Here is a 22532-nt window from a genome sequence, read left to right on the forward strand (position 1 = left end):
TATATGTAGCCACAGTGGGCCGGCTGTGCACTCACATCTGAAGTGAAAATGGACGGGTTCCCACTTTCCAGCATCGCTTCTAGCTCATCATCAGTCGTAGTTTTTCCAGCTGAAAGGTTAACAAAAACTCCATTCTGAATGTGGCAATATTTTTTTTCCTTACTTATTTATTTTTAATTTTGTTGGGGAACAGTATGTTTCTCCAGGGCCCATCTCCAAGTCGTTGTCCTTCAATCTAGTTGTGGAGGGCGCAGCTCACTGGCCCATGTGGGAATCGAACCGCCAACCCTGTTGTTCAGAGCTCGCGCTCTAACCAACTGAGCCATCTGGCCGCTCCTCAGAATATGGCAATATTTAAAAATGACTTTCAACCATAAGTCAGCAACTAAAATCTAATTGAGCTAACATTTTAAAATGTTTTTCTAACCTTTACGAATGTATTTTCTTAGGCAAGTGTTAACGATGAGAGAAACTAACATAAGACTGAGAAGGAGGAAAAACTGAAAAACACTCATGAAAAGCCTTATAACTGGAATGAATAATAAAATCTGATTCTACTATGAATGAGAAATAACTATAAAAAGGAAATCAACACAATGCTTTCGGCATATCAGTTTTCCTAAAAGTTTAACTCTGGCTTATGGAAAAAGGGGACAAGCTGAATTCAGCATATGTTAAATGGACGTAAATAAAGATGGCCTCACTGGAATCAGATCTTTAATAGTCTACGTTTTGTTTGTTAATATTTTTCCTTAGGTGTATTAATGCTCTCTATGAAACATGTCAACAGGTTTCTGGAAAAACTGAATGGATCATACTATTTTTCACAATTTGTGCCACAAAAGACAAAATTAAATAAATGTCATAATAATTAAAATATTTAATGTTAATGTTCATAGCAGCATTATCCATAATCGCCAAAAAAGGGGAAACAACCTAGAGGCCCATCACCCGATGATGGACCCAGACGTGGCCCAGCCACGCACTGGAACACCGGTCAGCCCCAGAAAGGGGCGGGACACTGACGGAGCTACAGCAAGGCGGAGCCTCCAACAGGCTGTCAGGGGAAAGGGCCAGTCACAAAACACCGTATGTGGTATGATTCCGTCTATATGAAATGTCCAAAATGGGCAGGTTTACAGTGAAACGTAGGTTGGTGGTTATCTAGGGCTTGGGGCAGGGAAGTAGGGAGTGACTGTAATGGGTAAGGGATTTCTTTTCCAAGTGATGAAAATGCTCTAAAATTGACTGTGCTAACAGACTAAGAGCCACTGAACTGTGCACTATGATCCACGTGGTAAGTTACCCGTCTCCCTGAAAATAAGACCTCACCGGACCATCAGCTCTAAGGCAACTTCTGGAGCTAAATTATGTTCTATTACATAAGACTGGGTCTTATATTACATTCTATTATATAAGACCGGGTTTTATATTAATTTTTGTTCTAAAAGACACAGTAGAGCTGATGGTCTGGCTAGGTCTTATTTTGGGGGAAACACGGTAGTTATATCCCCACAAAGTTGTGAGAAAGTCATTGAGTGGGGTTCACGTTCATAGCTGTTCCCATGCTCCCCAAGCCTGCAGATGCTGCCCCCGCAGTGGGTTTGTGTCACAGCTAAGGGACCCGATTTTGATAATGGGGTGTAAGCAGGCCGCCCAGAGGCAGACGCGAGCTCCGTCTGCAGCACTGATTGCTCCACAGACGAACTCGAAAGACAGAAGCAAAAGGGCCCTTGGTGTCTGCTCACCAGAACCATGAAACACAGAGAACCATCTCCCACGATGGGGCCACAAGGCCTGGGAGACGCAGAAACATACTTGAAGAAACAATGACACAGTTTTCCAGATCGGATTAACACTCTAAAAGTAATGGTAATTAGGAAGCAATTTAAAGTCCACTCACCCAGAATTTTCTGAAGGGTGTAAAGAAACAATTCAATGAACAGGAAGTTATGAAAGGGCTTCAAGTTTTACAATATTGGCAAAAACAGAGAGGTACTTGTTTCGAGTTACACTACTTTGATGTCAGACCTTGAGACGGAAAAATGTTTTTAAGAAAAAAAGCATTTTCATTCACTCACTTATTTCTAACTGACGCTGTATGCGCCCTTTGCTTCGCTCCCGAAATAGAGTCTGTGCTTCATTATATTCCGTCATAACTTCCACAAACTTTCGAGATAGTACTGAGTGCTGTTAACATGGAAAAAAATTAATGTATGATGCTCATTTCTTCTATTGAAAGTGAATATATAAAAACATCACATTATGGAAATTCAAACTATTCTGCTACCCCTTCAAACGGAAGATAAGGATAATAGCACCTAACTCTGAAACAGAAGCTCTGCTAAGAGCTGTACCTGCATTATCCTATTTGATTTGACAATAACCCTCCCTACTGTCTTTATCCCCCATTTTACTGGCGTGACAGCCCTGATCAGGGAGGTCACAGCCCACGGGATCAGGCACGGTGACCACGCAGGCTGTGCCGAGTCTGCGCCTGATCGCCATTTGTCAAGCGCAGTTACCTAGTCTGAATTCCACGTGCTGCACGGGAACACTACAGTGACCCAAATAATTCTCTGCTTTTCAGAACAGAATTCTGTTGATGGGCTGAAAGGTGTTTTTCTCCATAACAGAGAGAGGTAACCTGTAAGTACCACATTCTTGTTCTGCAAAAGTGTTGTGAGGATTAATGTGACAGTAAATATGAAACGACGTCGCAGCCAGAAGAGGAAAGTGAAGAGACTTATTCTTGAGAGTCTAGATGAAGCACTAATCAAACCTGGGTTCTTCGTATCCGAACATCCACGGAAGTTCGGTGCCCACTCTCATCCTGATCAAAGCTTTGTTCAATTGCTAGAAACAAACACAGGAGAGTTACCTTTTACACCCAAAAAATGGACGTTTTTCAAGCCAAACCTCAACATGCTTTCCCTGCCTATCTTTTCAACTCCCAATCAATGTATGGATCTTACTAATCATTGTCAATTGTTGGTAATATCACAAAATAAAAGCAGATGTTACATATTAACATTTAAAATAAAAAATAAACACCTAAATCTGTCAATCTACAGAAAATAGGGCAATGGAACCTGTTAAATGACATTATAGGAGTGAGATCAGCGAAACCCTGAGGCCAATTCTACGGGACAACCGTCCTGGTTTCTCCATCAAAAGAAAAATATGCCGTGGGGAGAAAGACGGAAGGAGAATCTGATTTTAAAAAATCTTAAGTGACGTAGCAACCAAGCACAGTGCATGGTCTTTATTTCGAAATCGCACGTGTTAGAAATACACATTCAAGTATTATCTACACTGATGAAGTCATCGAGGTCTGGGATTGGGTTCGAGCTCATCGGGTGGGCGGGAGCTGCGGGAGGGGCGGAGCTGATGGGCGCGGACAGCGCCTGTGGCAGTAATGTCGCCGCTTCTAGACGGCTCTGAAATTTCCCATACTACAAAGTTCTTCTTGACCTGCAGAGACTGTCCTAATCAGAATGCTATTTTGCAAAAATTAAACACAATGTGCCTTTCTACAATATCAAGAAAACACAGCCTCCGTTTCCGTCCCACAGGAAAGCTCGGAGCCTCTCAGAAGCCACTGCTGCTGAAGGGAACAGGGGGCCCGTAAGCCCAGTGAACTGTACGCAATGTCCAGAGGGACCTGCCAACTGAGAGGGCAGCTCAAGACCCTGGCAGTGCATGTTAAACGCTACTCACCTTCTCATGTCTGCAACATAGCAGCAAGTGTCATAAAAATACCCCACAAGAGGTTAACAATTTGTGAGCAAGCTCCAAATCTTCCGGACTGAATTAGTGCTTCGTTCCCACCCAAGGATGACCAACCACTAAACTTACCCCTCACATGCAACCCTGAGAGCCAGTGGTTATAAATTCTAGGATCAGTACCTTACACAAAGGCCTACTATCCCAAGTAGATACAGATAATTTATTTTAAAGTGTTCACAATTCTAACTTTGAAACTATAAAAGAATAAAAACTTACAAAGAAAAAAATAACTACCCTAGTCCCACCATCAGTGATTAAACTTAACCAAAACTTTAAACTCACACTTTAACTTGGTGCGAACTTTGTTAGCAGTTTTCTTGATTTCTTTGTTCAGATCTTCAAGCTCTTCTTTTATTTCTTTAAAATAGAAAAAGGCACCTGAGTTGTAATAGCCAACATTAATAATGTCCAATAAATTGAAATGCAACAGCGTTTGGTCTGTTTCTTAAGAAAAACTATAGATGATGCCAATGGTCGCAAAGGGTGTTTCCTGGACCAGCAGCCTCAACATGGGGTGGGGGGGTGCTTGGACCCCACCTGGCTCTTCTCCACAGACACTGCTGGGGGGCCCCACAGTCTGACGCAACCAGCTCCCCAGGTGATTCTGCTGCACACCCACACCTGAGACTAGCTGGTTTTACCAGTTAATCGATGAAACAGTTCACTGAACCCACCACCAACACCCAGACCTGAAAAAGGAAAGCAGCACTTTAATTGTAATCTGGAAAAAGAAAAGTCTCCCGTATGTTTGATTTCCTTTCTGCTCTCCACTACAACCAAAGCAGGTCCCCGGAGACCTGCTGGTTGGAGGGGGAGCCGAGCACAGGAGTGTGAGAATGAGAAACGGTGCCGAGCGAGCGCCTGATGGCAGCTAAGGACGTGGTGCAGCAGTCGCTGGGCACAGTCGCGAGCCGCAGAGCAGCTGAGGGGCCAGGACGACCGAGGACAGCCTGCTAGAGGACCAGAGTCCCGCTCTTCAGCTGGCATTCCACAGCAGGACTCACCTCTCTGGGTAAGAAAGCCCCTCTGCTGTCACACAATAGGGTGGGGGACACTCTAGGCGGATATACTGGACTTCCTGCCAATGTGGGCACACAGGGCAGGGCAGAAGCATTAGAGAAATAAAGGACATTCCCATATTTGACCCTAAAAGTGGTATTTCAGATCACTGAGAAAAGAACGGGACCTTGAGAACTTCCCCTTCCAGTGGACGACGTAATTCTGATCGATACTCTTGCTGAACAATCAGAAAAACTGGACAAAATCTTTTTTCAAATCTGCTTAAAGGCATCATGACGCTAGAAAGGCAGAAAGGAAGATCCAGAAGAAGGAAACTGGGATCGGTGAGCCAAGCGAGGCAGCTGAGGGTGTGGGAGGCCGAGGACTGCTGAGCCCAGGGCCATGATGCCCTCACAGGCGCAGGCCATGCTCTCATCTGCTCACTCTCCGAAACTGAGCCAGGACTGCCGGCGTCTGGACCCCAGCCGTCTGTCAGAATGCTTAAACATCACCTCTTAGAAAAGAAAATACTATCCTAGGACTCAAACTACTATCACCAGTTTTCATATACAAAGCCCAGTACTCAGTCAAAAATAACCAGGCAAACAAAGAATGAATAAAACCTAAGGAACACAACAGACGACATAACCAGACCCACAAGAACACCAGTTAACAGAGTTATGTGACACAGACTATAAAATAATGTTCAAAGGGGTAAAATACAAGGTTAAGAATTTTGCTGGAAAACAGGACAGTATATAAAAAGGAACCAAATGAAATTCTAGGACTGAAAAATATTCTAACTGAAAATAACTCAATGGATGAAGCGATTCCGACCAGAAAGACAACAGCTGAGGAGACGTCCAAAGATAAATCAGAAAGGAGATTTCGAAACAAAACATAATGAGATAGAATAATGGGAACAGAGGCCAAGAGACATAAAGGATACAATGAAAACGTCTAAAATACACGTAATTCTAGTCTCACAAAGAGAAATGACAGAAAACGGAGCAAAGATGATTTTTGAAGAGAAAATGGACAAGATTTGTCCAAAATGCCAAAAAACATCAGTCCAAAGATTCAAGAAGCTTTATAAAAAGCAGGATAAATAAAAAAGAAAACCACATCTGGAAACATCAAAGTCAAACTGCTAACCCCAAAGACCAAAAATCAAATGTATTAAAAGCTACAATTAGCTGACTTAAAAAAAAAAAAGGAAAGACATCTTCAAAATCTTCAAGGTCGTGCAAGAAAATAATTTCCAAACTATACTCCTATACTCAGTGACAATATCTTTCAAGAACGCAATGAAGGACAATTTCAGACAATAGGATGACCTTACTAAAAGAAGTAACAATGAGAGTTTTTTAGGAAAAAAAATGATCTAAGATGGAAGTTCTGAAACCCAGGGAAAATGGGGAGCCTGCTGTGGGTAAACGTGTGGGTGGGTCCACATGCCTGTTGATTGTAACTATTACACGTATATGAGAGTAACAAGTAAGTAGGAAGAGACGGAATTCAAGTTTGCTTGCCATGGTCCTCACGCTACTCGGAAGCAGAACTACACATTCAGATTAGATGCTACCAGGTCTGGAATGCATGCTGTCATCGACAGGACCAACCACTAACCAACAGTAAAGGATGTGTGAGCCAGCCAATGGGGCAGGGGACACAATTCTTTAAAACCAATCCAAAAGAAAGCATGAAAAGAGAAAAAGTGACATAGAACAAGCAAGAAAAATGAAAAGCAAATAAGGTTATGCATGTTAGCCCCAACATATCAATACTTCCAGTAAATAGACTAAAGGCACTAATTAAAGACAAAAAAAATGATAAAAAGTGAATAAAAAGACAAGATCCAACTATGTTTTGTTCATAAGAGGTAAGAGAAGCATGTAAAACATAAAGACATAGGAAGAGTAAAGGAAAACTGAGGAAACCTGTACCGCGCCACCCCGGTCAGAGGAAGCTGGCGCAGCTCCGTTCCCAGGGGCACAGTGACAGGGACGCACCAGGCAGCCCTAGTGACAAGAGGGACACTGCCTATGAAAAAAAGGTTCAGGTCGCCACAGAGACAGTCAGGCTTTTGCTGCAGGTGTTACCTGGGCATGTATCTGGACTGGATCCTGGAAAGGGGAAAACTTAAAGGACAGGGCTGTGGATTGGATCACAGTGTTTTGTCAACATTTCATTTCCTGAATTAGGTAACTATCCTGTCAGTATGCACGAGAGTATGCTTCCGAGGGGTTATAAATGAATCTGAACGGGAGACGGACAGAGCATTTCATGGACTCAGAGATTCGGTGCTGCAAAGATACCAGTCCTGCCCCGCAGCGTACGGACTCCACTGTGGTCTCTGCCTCTCCAGAACCATTTCATGTCTTCAGGCGTCATCACTCCTGATCAAGCAAACACCTCCTTCTCACTACCAACACCCAGATGCCAGGTCATTTCAAAGCACTTGTTATGCACTGTCCTCAACATACTCTGAGAACAGACACTCACACGGAAGCCTTTGCTGGAGAGACATCACCTCCAACCTGCTCTTCCAAGTACCGCTTTCCAAATCGATCCCTTCTGAACTCTCATCTGAACACAAAATCCCGTCGTTCCTGTTCAACTGGCCATACTACGGCCCTAAGGGCCAGTCACTGAGAGGCGCGGATTCCGCAGAGCCGCTCTGGTGCATGGCACTGGGTCTCACCTGTATGTATCTGGATAAACTGATGGAGGACCATCCGTGGTCCTCCCCAGGCTGAAGGCCAGACTCACGCGGGACCTGGGAAAACCACACTGTGCCCGGCTTCAGACCCCAACACGTGGCGTGCCAGGCTCCAGGATGTCAGACAGGCCCCCAGCTCCATCTCCTGTGCGACCAGCAGAGCAGGAGAGAGGCACGCAGGCAGGCAGACAGACAGACGCGCACACACAGACACAACTTACTTCCTTCTGGGTTTGGTGCAGAAAGAATGATGCTGTGGTTTTTCTTCACTTCTTCAACATGCTGAGCTATTTTAGCGACACTGTTTCTAAGCTCCTCAACCTGGGACAGAGAACAAGAGAAAAAGTCGTCACCAGTTGTGGCAAAGCCAACTTGACTACCACTTTTCATTTCCTAGAAAGGGAAGGATTAAGGAAGGAAATAGGTGAATAATTACCACATGAAGAAACAAAAGCCTTTTCCCATCTCTCATTGGTAATCATTTAATTTAAAAAATAAAGAGAAAGCACCACATGAAGTCGTCTGCCTTTATGAACAGCAGGGTCCATCAGCAAAACCTATTAGGTTGTGAAAACTTTACAATCAAGACGGATATGTTACCTACTGGAAGGGTACGCCTAGTACTGCCAGTACTCGTGCAGTACTCGTGCAGTACTCGTGCAGTACTCGCGCAGTACTCGCGCAGTACTCGTGCAGTACTCGCGCAGTACTCGTGCAGTACTCGTGCAGTACTCGCGCAGTACTCGCGCAGTACTCGTGCAGTACTCCCACATGAGGAAGTAAACACCCTGCAGGATATCCTGATAACCATATTCTCATCTGGGAGGCATTCACACTTGGGACGGCCAAGCCTTCAAAGCCATTCTTTTTCCCTCTAATGCTCTAACCTGTTCTGTGCCTGTTTCACAATGCAGTGTACTCACTAGCAAGACCTGTCTGGATGGACTCATAGCATTATCTTCATAAATCCCTGTGGTAGGCTGACTACTGTCCCCCCAAAATGTCCAGGTCCCCAGCCTCTGGAACACTGAGTGTTACCCCAGCCGGCAGAAGAAACCCTGCAGGTGCCGCTACACTACGGCTCCTGAGTGGGGAGATTATCCCGATTCCGCAGGGACGCTCAGCACAATCACAAGTCACTTACAGGAGAGCAGCAGACAGACATGTGGCTGCAGAACAGGCAGTGTGACCTCCGAGTCTGGGCAGGCAAGCGGCTCCCGGGGCCTGGGGCGCGTGGCCTGCCCTCACCTTGGTTTCATTCCCAGAAACCATTCTGGACTCCTGGCCTCCAGAACTGGAAGAGGGCAGCTGTGCCGCTAAAGCCACCAAGTTTGTGGGGAGTGGCTGCCGCAGCCCTAGGAACGAGCACAACCTCTGTATTTAAAAGACCAGGAAAACCCCAGAGCTCATCAACAGGGAACAGGGGCGATTAGAGAACAGCCTCGGGAGGGGACATCACGCAGCTGTGACATACCGTGTTTCCCCGAAAATGAGAGCCAGACCATCAGCTCTAAAGTGTCTTTTGGAGCAAAAATTAATACAAGACCCGGACTTATTTTAATATAAGACCTGGTATAATATAATATAATATAATAAACATAACACCAGGTCTTACATTAATTTTTCCTCCAAAAGACACATTACAGCTGATGGTTGGGCTAGGTCTTATTTTTGGGGAAACACGGTAAGCTATGAAAAGGTCTCCAGGGTGAAGTTCAAAACAAGGGAAACCCCATAGGTGCAGGATGTACAGAGCACGTTAGCAGTGATGTAAGAAAGGGATCAAGATAAGCACAGATACCAACATTTACCTTAAGAAACTGGGCGTCTAAACAAGTACCTGGAAACCAGCCACGTCTGCGTGGGAGCTGACAAAGCAGAGCAGATAAAAACAGGTGGGGCGTACCTGTGTCGTTTCACATCATTTTGATTTTTTTAAAATGTGAATGTATGCCCTACTCAAGAAATAAGACAAAAGTGTTACAAACCCTATGGACTAGAGCAGAGCTCGCCAATTTGGGGGTCCCAGGACCTCTTTAATTCTCGAAAGCTACTAAAGACCCCAAAGAGCTTTGGTTCGTGCAGGCTATCGCTCGCTATAATTACCTTATTGGAGAAATTGCTTAAATCTGTTAATTCACTTAAAATCGAAATTACAGAGCTCTTAAGACATCGTGCCAGATGTCCACACCCTGACCCTGGGACCTTTGAATGTCACGTTCCAGAGCAAAAGGGACTTTGCAGATGTGGTGAGATTGAGTCTTGAGATGGGAAATTACCCTGGAGTGTCTGGGTTGCTCCGATGTGCCCACAACAGTCCTTATAAAGGGGAGGCAAGGGGACCCAGTTCAGAAAAAAGAGGGAGGGACTGGAGCAGAGGCTGGGGCCATGTGCCTTCCAAGGGAGGATGGCCACCAGCAAAGGATGCATGGCTTCTGGGAGCTGGGAGGCAGGACAGAGGCCGCCCGGGAGCCTCCAGGGGGACGGCACAGCCCTCAGATGTCCAACCTCTGGAACTGCTCACAATAAATGTGTCTGTGTAATGTGTTACCATGGCAGCAGGAACTATTAATAACACACGTTAATATAAATAATGTTTTTTACAGAAAAAAACAATGTTTTCCCAAAATATCAGTGAAAATAACAGCAGTGATGTATACTTTTTCTGCAATTCTAACTTCTGGCTTAATGGAAGGTAGCTCGCTTCTGGTATGTGCTTCCATGACCAGTGTGTTGGGATGTGACACCCTTCACGGAGCCCCTGCAAAGCCCCCGACAGCACATTCATGAGAGACCGAGAGGGAAAGCCATGCATCTCAGTGTTTCTGTGAAAACAATTCTGACTTCGTGAACTTGGAACGGTCTGAGGGATGGACCCCAGGGACCCTGGTCCAAGCCCCAGGCCAGTTTGAAAATCGCGGCATCTGAGAACAGCCTAGCATAGAATCCTGCCTTCACGGAACAGCGAGCAGCTGTTCCATCAGGCTTGGGTGTTGCTACTTCCATTTACACACAATTTCTACACTTCACATACTTCTCTTTTAATTTTGTTAATCATGTACAAACAACACAAAATAAAAACTGATTCTTTTTCAATTTTTTGCTACTTTATCAGGAAGGCTTAAACACAAGTGACGATATTTTGGTTTTAGTGCACAGGCCGACATTTCAATCGGCCATCTTTAAAGTACTGTGTCTGAAGGAACGTCACTGGTACCCATCGGTCACGGAGTAGAAGGGACATCGTCTGAACTCTGAGGGAGCTCTGCAGTGCACCCCACTGAAATCTCTGTGGCAGGAACCCCAGTGCGGCCCCTGAGAAAAGGAAACAGTCGGCTCCCGACCAGGACCAGGAGGGCAGGACTGAGACTACAGCGGGGTCTGTGAGTGACGCCACACAAAGTCTTTCTGTCCACCAAGAATCGCCCTCACAGAAAGGGGACCCCTGGCCACCATCAGAGCGCCATTTTAGTCTTCAACCAAATGCGGGGCGTGTGCAGAACTCCTGCCTTTTGCATCGTCTGTGGGCTATTTAAGATCTGAATGCCATTTTCTAAAACTGAGTTTATATTAACTAACGTCATTTGCTTTTCTATTTCTCTAAGAAGTCATTTCACAAAAAACAACTGCAAAATAGAGCAACAGTTTTACAAATGAAAACCTGCACGTTAGACTCAGGTGCTCTCCAAGTCCCTCACGTGAGTCACCTGTGTTTGTACGCGTCTCGGAAACACCCACAGCCACAGGGGACTAGCACTCGGTGACCAAGACGACAGCGTAATGACGTCCAGTGACCTACTGCATAGAATTCTTCAGTAAAATATAACAGTGACATTTAATGCTAGGAGAGTCTTTAAAACAAGGCATGTTTTCATGAGGAACTGCTACAGAAGAGTTAAGCATCCAGGGACAGGGGCTGAAATCAGAGAACAATGACTCACGAAGTAGGCAGGTGAGCTGAAGGCAACAGAGAGTCTCTCTTCCAAAGTGACACCAGGAAACCCAGTGTCTTAACTCCTTTGGACCTCAAAGTCCATTCCTGTCTCTAACAATGTCAGCTCATGGTTTTTCCATCAGATAAAATTAGGAACTCACATAAATACTTGACACCCAAGGACTGGGTTTACACCAGGTAGCCAATGAATTCTGGCTGAATCTGGAAGACTGATCATTTTTAAAGTGATTTGTTAACATATTACATATTTTCACTCCTGCACTGATGGACTAGTTTAGACTGTAGATGGATTTAAGTAACTGAAACCAGTAGATTCAAATCGACATAATCAAAACAAATCCTACAAATGAAGTTTTCACTCTAAAAAATTATCCTGAACTCGTTTCTTTCTTCATGTTTAACAAAGTCAAAATACTTGTTCTGAGACTCAATTTCAAAAACTGAAATTACGCAAAATTTGCTCCATTACTTAGCTTTAAGAATTTAAACTAGTCACTCCAATAAATTTAAAAAATAAATTAAAAAAAAAAAAGAATTTAAACTCAGTGTAAGCCTAACACCAGCCTCAGAGGGGAGGAGAGCCCCAGAGTAAAGCCCGAGGGAAGGGCAGGGTCAGAGGTGAGACCCCAGGTCATCACGCAATCAGAGCTGATGGCCCTCAGAGAGGCCAGGCTGAGCCCGGGCAGTGGCAAGCGGAGTGTCCACGGCGACCTGTCCACTTGTGTATGAGACCTCTCAGGAGGGAGTCCTAGGACCTCCCCCTGATGCCGGAGATGTGGAATTCAACATGCAATCTGAGATTCAGAAAACAGACACTGCGAGCTTTCCAACGCGTGCAGTCAGCATTCGGGGACTCATCCCACCTGTGGGAGAAAAGCGTGCCAGGCCACCCGACTCAGCATGCTCCCCGGACACCCACTCGGACAGACCAGGGGCCATTGCTCTGCAACACCACGGGTCTTGGGGTAAGGCCTTCTTAAGACCCTACCAAAGGGCGTGGCAGGCCCGGCAGCAGTGACGGGCGCTGCGGGAGGAAGTGCTATCAGCGGGCACCCAGCTCCTCACGCTGGGCAGACCCTGGCCAAGCTGCACCCACAGTGGGCATGGACCTCCTCACTAGGCACAGCCTGGGCCCTGCCCACCGCATCCAGACCTTCCTTCTCACCCAGCCCCGCCCCACATCAGCCACCACGAAGAACGGTCAACATTAACGAATCTTTTAATAACACTAAACATTCTGGGGAACTTACATCATTCGAACATCAACGTTTAAAAACACTAGCTTGCGTATTACTTTAAGTCTGACAAATACAGTGACACTAACAGAACTATGTTTACAGACAAAGTCTGCCTGGGTTCCACTAGACGACTCTTACCCACCTGATGGAAGAAATCATCCATGAAATGGTCCTGCTCCACAACAACAGCTGCGTCCACGTCATCATTTTTCCTGCACTGCAACAGAAAATAGAAAATGGAAAACTCAGATTTTAACATTTTTCACGTAGGCACAAACAGTGAATTAAAAGACAAAAGCAAGTCTGTTCCTACAAGACCTTAGCTCCCTGGAGCAGCAAACTGACACACCGTGCTTCTGCCAGATTTCAACAGGGCAGGTCCCGTGGCAGGTGGGGAGGGCGAAGCCCCGGAGGGGACAACAGCTGGCTTTCTCAGCACCCGCCACGAAGCACCACTCGTTTTCACAAGTCACTGTTACGCAGGCTGCTTTTACCTTCAAGAAGTGAAACTGCTGTACTGCACATTTTCTAGAAAGATTCGAAACGCTGACACGACTAGTTCACTGTGCTAGAGTACATAGTAATTTTCAAGGAACTTTCACATGTTATTAGCTGGCATTCATCCCTCTTCCCTGAGTGACCCCCCATCACGTCCACGCTAACCATCGATAAGCACGTTAACCACACAGGACCTAGTCAAGGAGACCTTAGCGACTGAAACGGAGGATGGAAGCTACCGTGACAACCACTGGGAAGAGCCAGCGTGGTTACTGTATTTCAGAAACCACAGACTTACTCTAAGTTCAAAGTCACGTGGAAGAATAAAGAATTTGGACACATTCTAGGCCATGGTTCTCAAAGCTGAGAAGGACCCAGAAAGCTGGGTCTCTGGCTTGGCGGTCTGGGCTGGGGCGTCCTATGCGGTATTAAACATTCTAGAATGTTGCTGGACTCCACCAAGTCCCAGGTCAGGCTGCTGGCCCAAGGGCACCATTGTAGGCAGGCAACAGAACCGCACAGCGAGAAGACCGTTGGGACGACAGTGGCGGGGATGGGACAACCACACCAGACCCGGGACCGGGTGTCTGAACGCGCAGTGTGTATCCAGGACATGTGCTGGAGCAGCCACGCGTGGGACCACAGCACTGCACAGGAGGGAGAGAAGAAACCCTGCCAGAAAGGACAGTGGTCGGAACTGGTGCCAACTGTGCCCGAGGACACACCAGCTGAGGACAAAGGCTAACCGCGTGACCGCACGTTCCCCTAACCCTACGGAAACCGAGCCTTCACCCATCGAAAGACTGAAGTGCAGCTTACTGATCTGCAGCCCAGGAATACTTTGGACGCAAACTCTACTACAATTGAGCTAAGAAAAATCTGCCAGATTTAGTCAACGTGTTAAGACAGCACAGTAAACCCTCCCTCTGCAGCCCCCAGGGACCTCAGCAAGGCAAAGCAATTGGACCTAAAAACCAGCACCATGTGTCCCCACCCTAAGGAAGTGTTTTGTGTCACATCTCGGCCTGGGACGTCTTGGGGCGCAGATAAGACAGTTCAGTTAGAGTGAAGGGAAAGAGACGGGCGTCTCTAAGATAGAGAAGGCTGAGCTCACTTATCTGAGGGTCCATGAGGAGAGTGTACAGAGCTGCACGACCAGGCTCAGCCAACGTGCCCCAACAGCAGAGCACTTTGCAGGAGGCAGCAGGAAGGTGCCACACGGGTGACTAGACGTCACTGGCAAACGGCAGACACGGGCTGTGCACCCACACAGACTGCCATTCACTGTGCTGGGCTCCACACAGAGCGGTGTCCCGGTCATGCCCTGAGCACCCCGAGCCCCACCCTGCTCTGCCAAGAAAGGTGCCTGCAGTGAAGCTGCCGTGCTGCTGAGAACGTCTCGTTTGTGCTCTGGTAAGAGGACAAGCTGGCTTGTGTCCCCAGAAAGCAGACACTGAAGGCGTCAGGTGGGAACAGTATTTGGAAGAGGGGTCTGTGCAGCATAATTAGTTACGAGGAGGTCATGGCAGAGGGTGGGCCCCTGACCCCACATGGCTCGTGCCCTTGTAAGAAAAGACAGGGACACACAAGGCAAGATGGCACGAGCCGAGGGGCAGAGAGCACGGAGACCCCTGCAAGCCACGGAACATGCGGACGGCCAGCACGTGATGCCACAGGCCAGGAAGGTCTGTCCCCACAGGCTTCAGAGGGAGCCCCGCTGACCCCGTTTCAGACCTCTGAGCACATGTGGCTGCTGTGTTGAGCCGCCCAGCTGGTGGCACTTTGTTGCGACACGACAGAGTATTGGGACACGAACACACCAAGCGAGGGTGGAGGCACACCTACTGGACCATGCCAGCCAGCCACACTTCTCCACAGGGCGGAGCCAGCCTGCACCCAGCTCACCTGCCCCCACCTCCTTCTCTGCACCCCGGCTCCTGGCCTGTAAAACGGGCGGTAAGGACAAGCCTCCACGTGTTTCCTCAGGCACGTTCACAGGGAGGCACAGCCAGGCTACGTCGGCCAGTCCACGCGCCTCCTCCGAAGCCAAGCCACGTGGGGAGGCCGCCCGTGCGCGGCCAGCGAGCACCGGAAGCTGGACACAGCCACACGCTCCCCCAGGCCCAGTCACTGGAAGGAAGAGACGCTGATGGGCGCTGAGGCCCAGGACAGCCACTGGCCAGGGCGTGCGTCATCCGCGCACGTCACACAGTGGAACACACCGAATGGCGCAGGACGGTGCCCAAGTCTCAGCTACGTCACGGCAGAGCAGCGCTGGAATCCAGGTCTGTCCCACTGCACACACTCCCATCCTAACCTCTCCTGCTTCCAATCGCAGGCGACCGGAAGGACTTCCCATCCGCAGGCCCACTCTGTGGGACCCACTTGCCCAGAGGAGCTGAAGGCACCGCAGGGGGTCACTGAGCCGATGGCCTTGCCAGCTGTGGCCCACACCCGTGCCCTAGACTCGGACAGCCTGCCTCCTCCCAGAGGAAGGAGCCTCACTGCAACCCCTCAAGGCGCCTGCAGACGAAGCCGGGCCACCAGGCTTTCCTCCCAGCTCCGGGCCAGCCTCACCCATCTCCCGACAACACCCCCATTCCCATCCTAACTGGGCTGCACTACTTCCCCTTGTCATGGTTGTCTTTCTGCTCCTGTCCAGGTGGGGGCTCAGAGGGAAATGGTGTGTCTTGTAGGGGCCGGGACAGGACCAGGAGGGAACTATCCCCAGGTCGGCAGTTCACTTACTGTGAACTCCACCCAGGAGCACGGGGGAGTGGACAGAGCAGACACCTGTGGCCCAGGGACAACGATGACGAGACGCACATCACTCCCGTGACCTCACGGCTAGACGTCATCCTAGGTCCACACGTGCCTCCTCGCTGTGACTTGTTCTTATGGACAACCACAAACACATGTGAATGAAGAAACCACATAACGAGCCCTCGATGTACCTGTCACCTGGATTCAACGAGCATCAGCCATGGCGTCTTGTTTCCCCTGCACACCCCCATCACGCCCCCACCCGCCAGCACAAAACACGCCTGTCGTGCGTAAGACACAGCCAAGAACCCAAGCTCACAACTCCTCTGCCACCCCAGGAGGGAGACTGGTAGCCACCTCGGGGCCCAGGAGAGACTGTCGCCAACAGAACGCTTTCCCTGAAGACAGCAAGTCATTTCACTCTGCGACTTCTCCATTCCACCCAGCAGGCGGTGAATCAGTTACTGAAGAAGCCGACTCCTCCTGACGCTGAGACCCACGTGTCATGCGGGACCCTTCCCCACAGCCACTCGCCCGCTTGGAAAGCATCTGCTTCTCACCTGCACACCACCAAAGAGCCGATGCCTAGGAAGGTCTGTCCTCCGCTGTCTTCTGTTTCATTTGTATTTTTAAACCTTTACTTATATTTATTTCTACCTGGAAGTCTCAAAATTATTGGACGTTAGGAAACAGACCCAGTGACACCCTCAGCTTTTCCATTCACAAAAACAGAAAAACAATGACCACCGAAACAATGTTATTCCACTGAAGCTGCATGGCCACCAGAGCCGCGGACGCCCGTCCAGGCACGCCTGCACAGCCGCTGTTGTCTGTGGCAGAATCCACTGTACCAAGACAACACATGGCACAGCATCTCCTGAAAGCAGTGGGGGCACCGCCAAAGTGTCCACGTGCGAGAGAAACATTCGAACATGAACATGCCGTCTGTTCAATTTTAAAAGAATCCCCCCCTTAAAAGTAGCATTATACTAAAAATACAACTCTCCCCATGTGAAAACTATTGTCAGGAAGAGACGGCCAGTAGCTTCCATGTTTACAGACTCCTGAACGGAGATGAGAAACGTGTCACCGGAATGCTTGCTCACCGTTCAGACTTCAGCAGAAGCTGACTTATCACCAAACTGTAGGCTGCGAAGCTGCACGATAAACCCTGCTTGTTCCTCCCCGTACACGTGCACTAGGACCTTGCTTGCAAATAACTGTGGGGAAATCAATGAGCTTGATATGCACAGTGGTTGTAGGACCTTTGCTGCTAGAATACACTCATTTCTTTTTCAAAATTAAATCACTTGCATAAAAGGAAAGAATACGTGTGATTAAATGTCGGTAAAAGCGGACGTGGGCTGGATTGTGATTACGGCGCCCACTGTAACACTCCTTCCTCCCGTTTCTGTACGACCAGTTGTAGCCTCACGCCCGGTGGTGGAACGTGACAGTTTCATGTTCTTACGACGCCTCCGTTATCCCCAGGATACCAACCGGCCTAGGTACTCAGACTCCGGACACACTACTGTACGCCGAGTGCCCAGAGCTCGGCAGGCAGTTTCTCTGACGCACAGGGTTAAAGACCTGTGCCACTCACTTCCTGTCCTGCGTGGCACCGCCCCGTGCCCCCAGCCTTCACTGACTGTCCTGCCGAGAGCACGCTTCCCAGGCCTGCGCACGCTGGCTCCAAGACGGTGCCCTGGCTGCCCGGGCACAGGAGCCCACACCACACCTCTCGCCTGGTTACGTTCCTCAGGGCAGGTCCCACCAGAGACACTGGACCACTCGGTGCTGAGCTGTCTGCTGTCCACTCACGGACTTCGTCTGTTTTTTCACAACCCGTGCATCACACCTAAAACTGTGCCAGGCAGACCCCAGCGCCAGTAAAGATCGGCTGAATGAATGAATGAATGAAGAAATGAGGGTGGACAGGAGAGCGGGCACACAGGAAGGAGACGCACGGCTGCGACAGGCGGGGGTGACGTGGCCCTCCATCTGAGGCACCCATCTGCCTCTCAATTCAGCTCCCTCTTCCGTGTTTCCTCATTCCTGCCCTTTGCAACTCAAAGCCTTGAACACAAGAGACTCCACGGTCATCCACCTTTTTCTTCCATAGGTATTTTCAAATGGAAACGCACCAATACACACCCATCAGGTGCTCTGTGCAGAATACTGAGGCTTCAGGGCAAAACGGGCTGCACAGGCTGCCCCGGAAAGGGTGGAGGGTGCAGGGAGGGTGCAGGAATAAAACAGGACGGCATCTGTGCGCAGATATAGGCTGATGGCCACTTCTGGGGACATCGGAGGGAAGGGCAGGAAGACTTCCTGGCAACGGTGTCTGAACTGAAACCAAAAGAAGGTGCGAGGCAGGCAGAAGGGGGACAGAGATGGCTGGTGGTTTTTGACACAGAGAGCAGTGTGTGCAAAGGCCCAGGAGAGGGAGGGCCGGTCAGGACCAGCAAACAGTGTGACCGGACCCAGGCGATGGTGGGAAGTGAATGTGCTAAAGAGGAAATGCTTTTAATGAACTGGTTTTCGTTCAGGTTTTCTATTCCTGAAATTCAGAACAGACTTTAAGCCTAAAATAAGTACTAATCTGTGTAAATGTAAATGTTCTGCTATCTTTAAAAAAAAAAGAGGGACACATTTTGTGTGCAAATGTATGTATTGATTAAAGAGTAGAGAAAGTACAGCTTCCAGCTGTTGGAATTGTTTCTGTGATGATAAAACAAAATATAAAAAGCTGGCCTGAATGAATCAACTACGAAATTTTAAACTGTAAGGATAAGCATCTATAAAATTATAAATATACTGTAAAATTCTTAGTATTTTAAGTTTCAGTGAAGTATTTAGAAAAACATGTTTTATGTTATAAATCGGAACCTGAACCTTTACTACATGACACTCTGCTCCACACATGTGATCGGAGCTGTCAAAAAGCAGCTTTAAAAATATCTGAGCAGTTTGTCCTGCCCTTTAAGAAATTGTATTTGCAATTCATCACCTTGAACCCAGGGATCAAAATAATAATAATCTCATTTCTCTAGATCTGCTCATGAATACCACATAGCTACCTGTGTTTATTATTCCGCAAACAATTCCCACAGTTGAAATCTGTAGTTTCCCTATTTTTCACTAAAATATATCCATTGGCACACACAAACATTTAAAAAAAAGGTAATCAAGATGTATCTGGAGCCACTATCTCGCAGAACAGCTACCCCGTTTGGATTTGCTGGCACCCTACACGCCACTCGCCGTGCCTCCTTTGCCCCCACCCCACCCGACTGTCCACCCACTGCACACACCCACTGCATCTGTGTGTGTCTCCACCCACACGTCACCTCGCAGAGACCCCGCATGCAAGACTCTCCGTAAACCAGAAACATCATTCTGGATTCAGAGCCAGAGAGCCTGGGGAGTCACTTAAAGTCTCTGCACCCACGTGAACTGGTGGCTCAGAGAGACATCATTGGTTAGAAGCGGCCCCATCTGCATGTGAAAACTTGTGTTGCACAAACTAATTTTTATGTCCATTCCCAACAGTTACCAGCGATAATCTTTTTCTCAGGAGGAAGCACTAACAGCTGATAAGGGAAACTTTTGGGTGGCATCACAAGTACTGTGTTAGTGTGGACACTGTTGATGAGGCATTTTAACCACCGAAATTAAATGTTAAACTTTATCTAAGAACAACACCAGCCATTTAGAAACATGGTTGTAAGTAGACATTCAACTAAGAGCTACTTGGAAAGGACACATTTCCAGGGGGGAAAAAAGGGTTTAACTCTTACATCTGAAAATTTTCAGATAGTTTTTAAATATTAAAAGTTATCAAACTTCAAGTATGTCAAATTCAATTTTTAACTTAGTATTTTATACTAGAGAGAAGGTTGCTTTTTATAACTTCTTGAAAACATAAAAAAAGAATAAATATTAATAGCACTTATAATTACATAGCATTTTCTGTCTCCTACCTCTCCCAGAGTATCACACACAGGAGATAATTTTGTGTTTCACAATTCCCTCTATGAGTGGACAAGACAGATATTATTATCCCTGTTTTACACACAGAAAAATTGGCGTTTTGAGTTTTAAAATTAGACGACTCCAGAAGTAGAAACTTCCACTAATTTGCTCTCCAATTGCTTATTCTCCTCATCTAGGCAGATGGTACTGGACAAGAGAAGGTCACCTCTAGGTCTAAAACTCTAGATTGAAACAGGGTTTATGTTCTTAGACACGGTTGCAGTAAGCAGGAATATACGTACACTTACACAGTGACAAACAGTTGTCTTATTTAGTTTTTGCTCATCATACCGAGGAGAGCTGCTTATACATTCCACTGACAAATCTTTCTTACTGTCCCCAATACCACATAAACTCGGCTGCCTTTTGCTGAAACAGTTACAGCTCTTGTGCTCAGAAACATTCAGCATTTCTTCATTTAACAAAAATTTGAGCTCCTCCTCGGGACGCAGCATTCTAGGGTGAGATAACACAGCCCTAATTGGCTACGTTAACATGATGTTCACGAACGAACTGCAGAGGTCCAACTACTTGACCATTAGTAAAAAGGGAAGGAAAGAAATATCACGATGAAGAAACTTTTCCCGGAATGAGTGTAAAGCACAATTTCCATGAAGCTAAGGATAAACAGCTCATTGCCTTTCTGAGCCAGGTTCCTCATCTGACCCACAGAACACAGATGATGGTTTCAGTGACCCTTCTCACCACTTTCCCACGCACGGCACAGAACCAGTTCCATTCTAGGAGAGAAGTTAATTCATTACATGCAAGGACGCCTTAGGGCAGTGGGCCCAGCACCCTGAGCTGAGCTGCAGACCGTCCAAGGGCAGAGGCTTCATCTGTGTGCTGGGAAATAAAACGTCAGCGCTCACCATTAATTAGTACTTGTATGTGTAAAGGAAAAAGTCATCATTCTAAAATGTTTCAACTCTTCCACATTTTAGAAGCATCCACTATAGGTTCAGGGTCCCTGTGTCATTCTCAGCACTGTCACCTTTCACACACACAGAAAGCATCAAAAGTTGTTCCACTCCTAAGTGAACTGCTTTTCTCTTACTAAATAAAGTGAACGGTAAGTTGTGGGCATTATTCACTGAGCACCTGTATTCCACTCGCGGGGAGTGTTGATGGTTAAGAGTAAGCAAACACGCAGCCCGGTTCTCAGGAAGCACGCTGTTTACTGGGGAAACACAAGGCGCCGCTGTGGACCTGCCTCTCCGGACCCCACGCGTCCAGCGGGACGGTGCCCACCTCTATGTGGCAGCGCGAGCAGGATTCCGCAGCTCTCCACGGAGCTCCCACCTGCGCAGATCCTGGGTCAGCCCCCGAGCGAGGCCACCAGTCCCTGCTCTGGGGGGCTGACACCCAGCAGGGTGGGACCCACCATGGCGACACAGGTCCCTTCTGGTGAGAGGGGAGATGTGATGGAGTGACGTCAGCGCGGGGAAGGGCAGAGCCCAGCTCAGAACAGCGGGTTCACGGCCCGGCCCGGCACTGGCCGAGACTCCCCGCACAAACCCCGTGTCCCCATGTGCTGAACCCAGCCCTGGCCGTCGGGGGTCGGAGCGTCCAGGAAAAAGGGGACACAGCGACCCACGCTGCGGGCGGGGGCGGCCTGCCCGGAGCCCCCAGCCCGGCTCGACCGGCCGGGATCGAGACCTTGGACGCTGCTCTGGACGCTGCCCGCCCCGCGCCCCCGGCCCCGGGCCCCCCAGGCGGGCCGATCCCCCCCCGCCTTCCTCCGCGCCCCCCACCCCGTGGGCCCCGCCCACCTCGCCCCCCCTGCCCCGCGCCCCCGCCCCGCCCGGGCTGAACCGCTATCCGCCGGCCTGCCGCTCACCGCCGTCAGGTCCGGCAGCCGGTCCCGCATCCCCGCGGGCCGGGCGCCGCGCCCCGCTGCTCAGGCCTGCCCGGCGCCGCTGCCTCCGCCCGCCCGACGCCCAGCTCCGAGCCGCGCCCGCCCGCCGCCTCCCCTCGGGCCGGCGCTACCACGGCAACCGCGCCCGCGCGCTCTGCGCATGCTCGGCCCGCGCCGCGCCCAGGCCCACGCAGACTGCGGGAGCCTTCCTGCGGGAACACCGCGACCCAGGGGGCGGGGCCTGGGAGGTGGGCGGGGCCGGAGCGCGGGGGCGGGGCCTGGCGGAGATGTCGATGGTGGGCGGGGCCTGTTAGGGAAGGGGCGGGGCCTTGGGATGGCTGGGCGGGGACTGCGTCCGGCGGCGGATTGGAGTCTGGACGCCTCTTTGGCAGGTGAGCTGCACGTGCTGTTTGTCCCTTCGTGATTTGTTTTTGTGTTTGTGCTTCCACACTTATTTTATATATTTTTAAATATCGTGGAAAACTTGAAGACGAATTTAGCCAGGCTATGGAAATGAGCTGGGTGCAGCTTTGTATATATACATACCCTGAACAGGCCTTCCCTTTAAGGATCCACACCAGGGTTTTGTGTGAATAAAGCAGAGACAAAGTAATGCACACAATCCTTAAGGGACATAAAGCTAAGGAATAGAACTCAAAAGTGGCACGGGTGGGA

The 22532-nt window shown here is 48.7% G+C and overlaps 1 protein-coding gene across 5 annotated transcripts in view; it reads right to left on the bottom strand.

Moving 5' to 3' along the window:
• Window positions 1-22069, bottom strand: part of STX2 (syntaxin 2) — a 31944-nt gene extending 9875 nt beyond the window's left edge. Inside the window, exons 1-7 of one of the 5 annotated variants that reach the window (XM_074321926.1) lie at window positions 21840-22062; window positions 12846-12920; window positions 7732-7831; window positions 4072-4146; window positions 2783-2856; window positions 2082-2190; window positions 36-109 (exon numbers count right to left, since the gene is read on the bottom strand). In XM_074321926.1, the coding sequence (XP_074178027.1) occupies window positions 36-109; window positions 2082-2190; window positions 2783-2856; window positions 4072-4146; window positions 7732-7831; window positions 12846-12920; window positions 21840-21869 (537 nt within the window). In that variant the 5' untranslated portion in view covers window positions 21870-22062. Of the gene's footprint in view, window positions 1-35; window positions 110-2081; window positions 2191-2782; window positions 2857-4071; window positions 4147-7731; window positions 7832-12845; window positions 12921-13021; window positions 13176-21839 lie in introns of those variants that run through there. The other 4 variants (XM_074321925.1, XM_019748788.2, XM_074321928.1 and 1 more) reach the window with 4 other exon arrangements.
• Window positions 22070-22532: the final 463 nt, after the last annotated feature.

Source organism: Rhinolophus sinicus, linkage group LG16 (assembly GCF_036562045.2).
Source record: "Rhinolophus sinicus isolate RSC01 linkage group LG16, ASM3656204v1, whole genome shotgun sequence".
Taxonomy (NCBI): Eukaryota; Metazoa; Chordata; class Mammalia; order Chiroptera; family Rhinolophidae; genus Rhinolophus; species Rhinolophus sinicus.